This window comes from Atractosteus spatula, chromosome 25 (assembly GCF_055471065.1).
Source record: "Atractosteus spatula isolate fAtrSpa1 chromosome 25, fAtrSpa1.hap1, whole genome shotgun sequence".
Classification (NCBI taxonomy): domain Eukaryota; kingdom Metazoa; phylum Chordata; class Actinopteri; order Semionotiformes; family Lepisosteidae; genus Atractosteus; species Atractosteus spatula.
The window spans coordinates 11,203,641-11,213,100 of NC_142730.1; the positions used below are offsets into that span (position 1 = coordinate 11,203,641).

At 43.4% G+C, this 9,460-nt stretch overlaps 1 protein-coding gene across 1 annotated transcript; it reads right to left on the reverse strand.

Moving 5' to 3' along the window:
- Positions 1-231: 231 nt before the first annotated feature.
- Positions 232-9,152, reverse strand: LOC148815439 (uncharacterized). The gene is made up of 6 exons (XM_088905438.1): positions 9,030-9,152; positions 8,526-8,674; positions 8,231-8,351; positions 7,370-7,558; positions 6,983-7,132; positions 232-708 (listed from the first exon to the last, which is right to left on the reverse strand). The coding sequence occupies exons 1-6, from the start codon at positions 9,111-9,113 to the stop codon at positions 613-615; spliced, it is 789 nt and encodes a 262-aa protein (XP_088761564.1). The 5' UTR covers positions 9,114-9,152; the 3' UTR covers positions 232-612.
- Between the last annotated feature and the right edge of the window lie 308 nt (positions 9,153-9,460).

Consider the following 9,460-nt stretch of genomic DNA (forward strand, 5'->3'; position numbering starts at 1 on the left):
TGTGTATTTGTAATCATGTGAACCAGTATTGCGTACAATCATCTCAACTGTGACTTTTTTTCAGCTGATTATATTTTTATTTCTGTACTTGTGAGCAGTTTTTCCATGTATCTTTCCTAATGTAAATTTAAACTTTTAAAGTAGGCTGAGTATGTAACAATTGCTGATACAATGTCATTAAGACATTTGTTTTTGCAAAAGATCATTACCAACTGCAACAATATGGTTAGATAGATAGATACTTTATTGATCCCGTGAGGCAAATTGCAGTGCAACAGCAGCTTAACACACACAACACAGCCACAGTGTAACGAATTATATAATAATAGTACTATACAATACAAGAGTTACTCACAGTCCGGACACACAAGAACAAACTAGAACAGAACAGTACACAGAAAATCGTATCACACATATGAATATAAATATAGATGTAACTATAGATATAAATGTATTGCACAGGTCCCTGGCATATATTGCACAAAAAGTGGTTGTAAATGGGAAAAAGAAAGAGAACAGATGTAGCAGTAGATGTGTAGATGCGTTTAGTCCAGAAACAGGTCACTGTCGATGTTGCCTCTGCCAAGACGCAAGGTGGATGCGTTGTACAGTCTAATGGCAGAAGGCAAGAATGACCTCCTGTAGCGCTCCCTGTCGCACCGTGGATGAATCAGTCAATTGCTGAACGTGCTCTTCATTCCTGCAAGCCTGTCATAGAGGGGATGGGAGAAGTTGTCCATGATGTCCTCTAGTTTGGACATCATTCTCCTCTCAGCCACTACCTCCAAGGACATACAGTACATACAGTACTTTTGACCACACGTTGTGCACAGAAGTGACTCCTGTTTCCATACACGAAGGTAAAGGTCATACAGTAGATTTGTTGTTGCCCTTTAGGATTTTCAGTACTTAAATTGGGCCCCTGAACAGTGCAGGACAATCACTTGAACCTGAGAATGTATCTGGTCACTCTTTACGGTTTGGGCTGATTCCAGAGCAAAATCTTTGTTGTAACAGACGGCACATTTGAAATGAAGCATTACTAGTGGTACAGTTTTTATATAGCATCTCCTGATTTAAATGTTACTTAACTATATATCCTAACATTTGCTTTATAATTTTTCCCACATTATCTTATCTCGTTCTAGTCCTACCCGTCTGTGCTCAGCTTTCTGACCACTAGGTGGCACTGCTGCTTGGCTGACTGGCCTCTTGATAGACTTATCAGGGATCTTCAAAAAAGCTTTGATATTTTTAATGAGAAACATGAAAAACAGACAATAGATTAAAAATCCTCAAATTTGCTGCTGCCTTTTTAACAGTTTTCTTGTTAAGTCAAAATTTGTGACAACCATAATCACACAATTAATGGTTGTATAAAACTATCAGGGATATTTAACAAAGCTCTATGTTTTTAAACATATTGAGGAAAAGGGCCCCTGATCTCATGGAATGGCTCCAGATTGCTTGTGCTATAGAGGCAATTTTGTTCAGCCACAATTATTCCAAACGCCAGTGCTGATGGTTAATGTGAACATTGTCTCTGAACAACCAGAGAGTGCTAATTCAGGGTCTGGGGTATATTCTTCCCAAACACCTTTGAGTACCACTGAAATATTTCTACCCAAAGTTTATAGAACTTGGGGCAGAGCCTTCAGAAGATCTGCACCTGTCACATAAAGGAGAAACAGATATATCTTCAATTTAATTTGAGATTTTAGTCAAATTAGTTTTAAAATAATGCAGTTGACCTATGACCTTCTGTTGCAATATCTGGTGTCTAACATTATTAGAGCACCAGTGGATATTGTTCTAACCCTCGTTAGTTCCTGACATCAGGTGTCCTTCAGGAGATTAACAGACAGCTCTGTGTGCCTTGAAAAGCAGGAAACAAACTGTGATATTAGTTGTCTAGAGATGTGAGGTCATTGCACAAGATTGTAGAACAGATCAGCTCTTGTAAATCGATCATAGAACAGCTCAGATTTTCAAATTGAGAACATCTTGCTTAACAACGTGTCTGACCTGTAAATAAAAAAGCATGTTTGTGAGAGGTCAACACTGTGGGATATTCTGCCTGAACCTCAGCAGTGAGCTAGTGAAGTCTCTGTTGATCCCATTTGAGAGCTGGTCCTCAGTTCTACTGGACTGATGTCAGGAGAAAAGGTCTTGTCTCATCCCAGCAGCTCCCCAAATAAGCTCACAAATATAGAATTGACTGTGGCTTTGAACTGCATATAGAACTAATGGTGGCTTACAATGAGCTGAACAGCTGTACAAGTCACTGACCAAGTCACTAAAAGGAAATATCTTGGGTAAATAATATTACAATTTTTATTTTTTAATTAAATATTTTGCTTTCTTGTTCCATGTTAACAGACAATATGTGACAATGTTACTGCAGCAGAAAAAAAATGCAGATCAGGGGGAATTTCAAGCTTTTCAAGAATGATGAACAGCAATGGCACTTTGTGGCAAATCTCTGTGTCCTTTGTGCGAACACTCTTACCGAAAGAGTGCAATGTGAAAAGCTTTTGCATGTGTAAAGTATAGAAAGTGCCTGTGTATGTTGACTTTCTCTTTTGCAATACTTTAAATGGGATTATTATATGATATTTTAGCCTATAAAATAACTCGACCTACAGTGTATATGTGCATGTATAAGACTCTTGTAAAACACATTGTGCGAAAGAATTAATTGATATTGATACTCTCCATGGTTACACAAACAAAAGGTGGTGTCAGAGGTTATATCAGTTTGAATGGAAAGAGCCTCTCTGGAGTATGTATCAGTAAGACACTGTGTTCAAGCAGCAGCCAGGTAAGACTACAGCAGACGTGTATCATTCAGCTGGTGAGCATAAAGCATGTTAGATGAGTGACACCTGCAGGAAAAGGAAACCTGTTTGCAAGAGGGAATTCTTTTCCTTTCTACAAAAAGGCGCCCTGGAAGACATACTATTCTGTACAGTTGTTGAACACATTCCATTCTGAAGCACAGGTGAGCTGTGTATTGGGCCGAGTGCAGTTTAGTTTCTGCCATAAACCCTCAGATGGAGGAGATGGATAGAAATGTCCAAGTTACAACACCCAGCTCTACTTGGGAGCCTCGTTTACTAACTCCCGAGTAACAGGGCTCTATGCAGCTGATGTTTGAAAAAAATGCTCCTTTGCTACAGTACTTGTTATGATCCCCGCTTCCCTGTTGCCTAGACCACGCTGAATTAGGCAACCTACCGGATCACTAATTCACCACCACACCACCATCTCATTATACACTGAAGCACAGTCTTCCCTGACCTCCTCGCTCGGTGTCCATGTGAGCTTTATTATTGCTTTTCGCTCGTCTCGTTTACACCTCTTCGGCTTGGAACTGCTTGTCTCTGTTGGACCTGCGGCTTCTGGATTGCGGAAAGTACACTCCTCGGTTTCGGACTCCCGGCTTTCTGCTTTGAACGACGGCTCTCGGGTCCCGGCTTTGATTTAGGATTACTGGCTTCCCCGTCTGATTTCGTTTTTTCGAATTGCGGAAAAGATTGGTTGCAGGATTATTTTCCAGCTCCCGCATTTATATTTTATAATGTAAAATATTATATTAATTTTATATTTTAGTATTTTATAGTTTATATTTTAGTTTCGGTTTTATTAGCTGGACTCGTAACACTACTTTGAATTGGAATTGAATGAACTGAGTCTTTATTACATCTGTTGTTAAGTAGGATTCTTTAATGGTCTTCATCCTCCCTCTGCCTAATTAATTCAGACTGAGACTGGTGAGGTGTCTGCTGTAGATGAGGCTGCAGTTACATGGGGGATGGGAGATGGGTGTGACTTTATTAATGAACAAGTAATAGGTTTATTCCATACTGAAAAAAGAAGAAAGAGAACACAACGTTTCGGCCGTGGAGCCTTCTTCAGGTGAGTCTTTATTAATTATCAATCACATGGGAGACTCCTGGGAAAAAAACTATAGTTGCTGCTGGAAGAGGTGTTAGTGGGGCCAGTAGGGGGCGCTCACCCTGCGGTCTGTGTGGGTCCTAATGCCCCAGAATAGTGACAGAGGTGCCGTCCTTCGGATGAGACATAAAAGTGAGATCCTGACTCTCTGTGGTCATTAAAAATCCCAGGGTGTTTCTCGAAAAGAGAAGGGGTGTTACCCCTGTGTCCTGGCCAAATTTCCCCCTGGCCTTTACCCATCATGGGCTCCTAATAATCCCCATCTCTGAACTGGCTTCATCACTCTGTTCTCCTCCCCACTGAGAGCTGGTGTGTGGGGAGGACTGGCGCATCATCCAGGTGGGGCTGCACACTGGTGGTGGTGGAGGGGATCCCCATTACCTGTAAAGCGCTTTGAGTGGAGTGTCCAGAAATATATATATTTATTTATAAGTGTAAGCAATTATTACTATTATTATTATTATTATTATTATTATTATTATTATTATTATAGGCTAGGCTGAAGTAGTAGGTCTTCAGTCTGGATATGAATCCTGACATATGGGGTGAGAGACTGTTCCATAAGCTAGGGGCCCTGTAACTAAAGTCTTTACAGCCAACTGTTATTTTATTAATATGTGAAGAAGACCTGCGTTCTGTGAACTAAGCAGGCGATTTGGATGGTATACATTAATAAGTCCATTAGATAGACAGGTGTCTGACCTCTGAGAGACTTGTAAGTACGTAGAAGGATTTTGAAGTCCACCCTGTACCTGACAGGAAGCCAATGAAGAGAGCTAAGTATGGGGGTTATATAGTCGTACTTTCTGCTCCTAGTAACAATTCTAGCTGCTGCATTCTGAATTCGCTGTAAGGTGTTGAAAGATTGGAGGGTGCTCCCTGATAGTAGGGCATTGCAGTAGTCTAACCTGCTGTTACAAGAACATGTATTAATTTCTCTGTGTCTTGAGTGGAGAGAAACTGCCTTAGTTTTGCAATATTTCTTAACTATAGGAAGCATGTTTTAGATACTGTTTTAACATGAGAGTTAAACGAGAGCCTTGTGTCTACTATGATGCCCAGGTTACGTGCAGAGTCTTTCAGGCAAATTTTTAAATCCTCTGAGTTCAGTGCTGAAGTTATAGTAGTCCTGTCAGTATTGTTGCCTCTACACAATAGAACCTCAGTTGAGTAACAAAAAGTTTTCACACATCCTAGTCTTTATTTCATTAGTGCAATTAACTAAAGTGATAATAGAAGAGTTGCCATTTGAGTGTCACCAGAATATGAATGAAAGTTAATATTATGTTTTCGTATTTTCCGACCTAGCGGCAGCATGCAAAGAGAGAACCATACTGGTCCCAGCACTGATCTCTGTGGTACCCCAAATTGAACTTGTGACATTGACGAAGCAGTACAATTATTAGACATTTGAACATAGTGAAAACGCTGAGTTAAATATGAAGTAAACCAATTAAGGATGTTTCCACATAAGCCAACCTCAGACTCAAGCCTGTGTATCAAAAGTTTGAGACAGGCCTGTAGTTGTTAAGAACTTGTCGGTCCAAATTTGGCTTCTTAAGGAGCAGTCTAACAACCGCTACCTTAAATTGATCAGGTACAACGCCTGATGCGAGGGACATGTTCATCATACTAATTATAGGTCCTGCCAGTACTTCGAGGGAATCTTTGACTAGCTGAGTGGGGATGGGATCTACCGGGGGGTCTGTACACTAAAAGAATGTATGTAGATGATTCAGGAGCTATTTTAAGGAGCATTGCTTCAAATGTGTGAAAGTCATTAAATAGTTTTTAATTCATTTCTTAGAGACTCACTGAAGATGACTGCTAGGCCACCTCCATGCCCTGAGCAACAAGCTTTCTACAAAAACGTTTCGCCATTAAATTTCCCCCTGGCCTTTACCATTAGGTGAGACTTCAACTACAGGAATAGTGTCAGTGGGTCAAAGCCAGGTTTCCGTTAGTAGGCACAGGTCAGAGTTGGTGTCAAGCACCATATCATTAACCAGAACTGATTTGTTGCCTAGTGAGCGAACATTTAACAGGGAGCATTTTATGGTAGTTTCATGTTTTAACTGATTTAGGTTTACCAGTGGAATGGAGATTAAATTGTCAATACAGGAGCCCCTAAAGGAACGTCTGAATTCTAATCTAGGTCTAGTGATAGTTGCAATACTCTGTCTATTCACACTCCTATCTGGTTCTGGATAGAAATGTGATTGATGGGATGCCGTGTGGTAGAGAACCTGGGTTGGTACAGGAGGTGAACTAGAGCTGGGAGTACAGACAGCACACGATTTTAGATCACATGGCTGAGGCCTGGTTGGTGCTCTTAGTAGTCAAGCAAGCAGCTTCTCTGCTATATTTTGGGATAGAATTAATGATCCCTTCTGGTTAAGCTGGAGACCATCCCGTTTATAAAAGCCATTCCCAAAAAATGTCCCAACTATTAATTAAGGTTATTCTATTGTATGCACACCAAGTCTCTATCCAGCGATTTAGGGAGTACAGCCTACTATAGGGCACGTCCCCTCTGTATAGGATTGGTAAGGGACCAGACACAATTAAATTCCGACATTTTTCTTTGTGCTCTTTTGCACATAGAAATGAAGCTGCTCTTATACCCCTTGGATTGTTGGTACTTTATATCATTAGTTCCAGTGTGAACAACCAAGGTGGAGACTTAATTGCTGGAAAATGTCTAGTTTTGCCTCAATGTCAGAAACTCAGGCCCCAGGGAGGCATTTTACAGAGACCACTGCATTGTGATGGTTAGGATTTCTAACATTCCTGATTATCGAGTTGTCAATTATGACACATCCTTTGACACATCCTTGATAGTAACCCTCTGAATGTTTAGATTTCCAGGCTACAAGCTCATACTGACTGTACGGTTGTTTTTCTTCACCAATTGCAAAGCTGGTCAAACACTGGATAGGTGACAAGTATCATTATCAAAGAAGGACATGAGAAAACCCACAGTCCCACAGGCTGAGCCAAGCCAGCGGCAGCTCTGTGTCTTTACCTGGATGACCTCTGGGCTGGGGTCAGTCAGGTTCAGCAGCACGCTGACCAGGGAGCTGTGGACCTCTTTGTTGAGCCGGGCTTTGTCAGAGCCCAGCCTGACCAGCTGCCCCAGCAGAACCACTGTGGCTCTGCGGACCTCCGGGCTCTCCTGTAACACAGACACAGGACAAGAGAGAAACTTTACACACAGACACGCACAAACTGTCACCACGTATTTTCTCCTCTCAGGTCTGGAGTCTAAGCCCACTGTCACTGTAGCTCAAAGGACAAACACTGTAATCATGGATATCCAATTGATTACAATTAAAAACGTTATATTTAAATTTAATAGACAAAAACGACAAATGACACAATATTTGAATAAAGAACATCCTAAAAAACTTACACTTTCCAGGCAGGGCCTGGCTCTACAGTACACAAAGGGCACCAGTGCTTTGGCTTGACTCTTGTCTGCGATGGACAGGACACTGATCAAGCCCAGTAGAGCCCGCAGAACAACTGACTCAGCTGGGGTCTCCTGCTCTGTCAGGGCTGAGCTCTGAGCTGCCAACTGCTCCTCTGTGTGTCTGTAGAGCTGAAGACAGGAGGACACCAGTCGGCCTTCATTCCCAGTACTGCTGGGACAAGGGTTACACTGAGGGAGGGTCATGCTGGTCGCTGCTGGTCAGCAGAAGGGACAGCTAAAACTGACGTGCTAGCCAGCCACATCTGAAGATAATTGTCCACCACGCCCGCCTCAGGGGGTTCAAGCTACACAAGCCCTTGGTCTGTCAGCGCTCAGGAACTCGGTCCTAAACTCTCGAGCTTCTCCCTGACTTCCGAGTTTGCTCCTCGGATACTGGCCCCTAGCTTCACCCTGTCTTTGTTGTCTAGATTACCCTCTTGTGCTTGTGTGCTGTGTCTGTCTGTTTACAGACTGTGCTTATTACCATCAGCTCTGAGTTTGGAGTTTGCTGTGTGCTGAGCCTCTGTGTTCACCCAGCTTTGATCTGGCCTGTTCTGGATGTGGTTTTGGGCTGCTGGTCTGCACCACGCTTTTCTGTGCTCGCCAGCCTGTCCCTGTGCTGCAAACAGGGAGCTGTTTGCTCACACAGCCGCTTGCCTGCTTGCTGGTGTCTCTCTGCCTGCTATTGGGCTGCGACATATTACAGGGAGACAGTACCTCCGTGCTGTAGCTGTCAGCTGTCTGACTATCTGTCCTCTGCTCAGTTAGAAACACCAGCAGATAGGCTCTATAGTCACTTACATCCAGTTCTGCATCATCCACCTTCATGTCCCTCATCAGGCCGAGATGATCAGCCAGGTGCTTCACGGTCTCCGAGACCACCTGGTTGGTACTGAGGACCTGCCACACCTCCGGGAGTGAGCTGCAAAACACACCCCCGAGTCAGCCTCACACCCCCCACCTGTGAGTGCAGGGCTCTGCATTCACACCCATTCTCAGAGCTAAAATACACAAACACTGACGCCACAACACAGTGCAGTTGTTGTGATGCTTTTATCATTGCAAAGAGCCTCTCACTGTTAGAATTGTGCTCTACCTCTCAGAGGGAGATGTGAGGGTCAGTAGGGACTGGATGGTCTGTCTGAGGTCTTGTGCAGCCAGATATAATATCCCCTCCCTCAAACTCTCTTTCAAGCTGTCACCCAGAGTGTAACCACTGCCGAAGAATTGCAGAAGGTCAAGAGCCTACAGGAAACAAGAACAGCAGGTCAATCTCAGACAGATCACATGAGCTCTGTTACACTGACTGTTGAAGTTGTCCACTACTGCCCCTTTGCTGCAGTTCTCACTGCTGTCTTCAGAGACAGGACACAGGACCATGTCACTAGGTGTGAACAAAGCAGTCATTTTTCTGAATACTTCTGGAACAGTGTTTCCCAAAAGATAAAAACACAACTGTATTGATCAATAGCAAAACAGTTTCCCTTCCAATCACTTCTCACAGACTATCTGTTCTCCGATTCACAGTGAGAGGATACGGCTTGTCCAGAGCATCCATGTGGGAAAACAGCAGACAGGCGGCTGCGTCACACACACTGACCATCATTGTCTCCAGGAGCTCGGCCTTGGCAGAGAAGTTGGGAGCTCCGGAGGGACTGGCGCTGCGCACTGCCTGTGCAATCATGCAAACACTGCGGCACAGGCTCAGTCAGACACTGGGCTCCTGCAGGGGGACACACAGCAGCTCACTCACTGACAGCCCAGACGCCACCTCACCACCTCACCTCCACCAGCCCTGGACTGTGATGGACACTCACAGCCTGGACAGCCTCGGACACTGTATCCCTGTGTCCTCCTCCCCATAACAATCCCATCAGGTTCAAGTATAATTAACAATTTCTACCCAGACACTGCAGGAAAGTAGCAGAACAAATAAGGAAGAACTTTTGCCTGAGGGTTGTTACGAATACCTCCCTGCGTTACAGACGCACATTACAGAATGTAGCAGTGGTTGAATACACTCTTCAGACA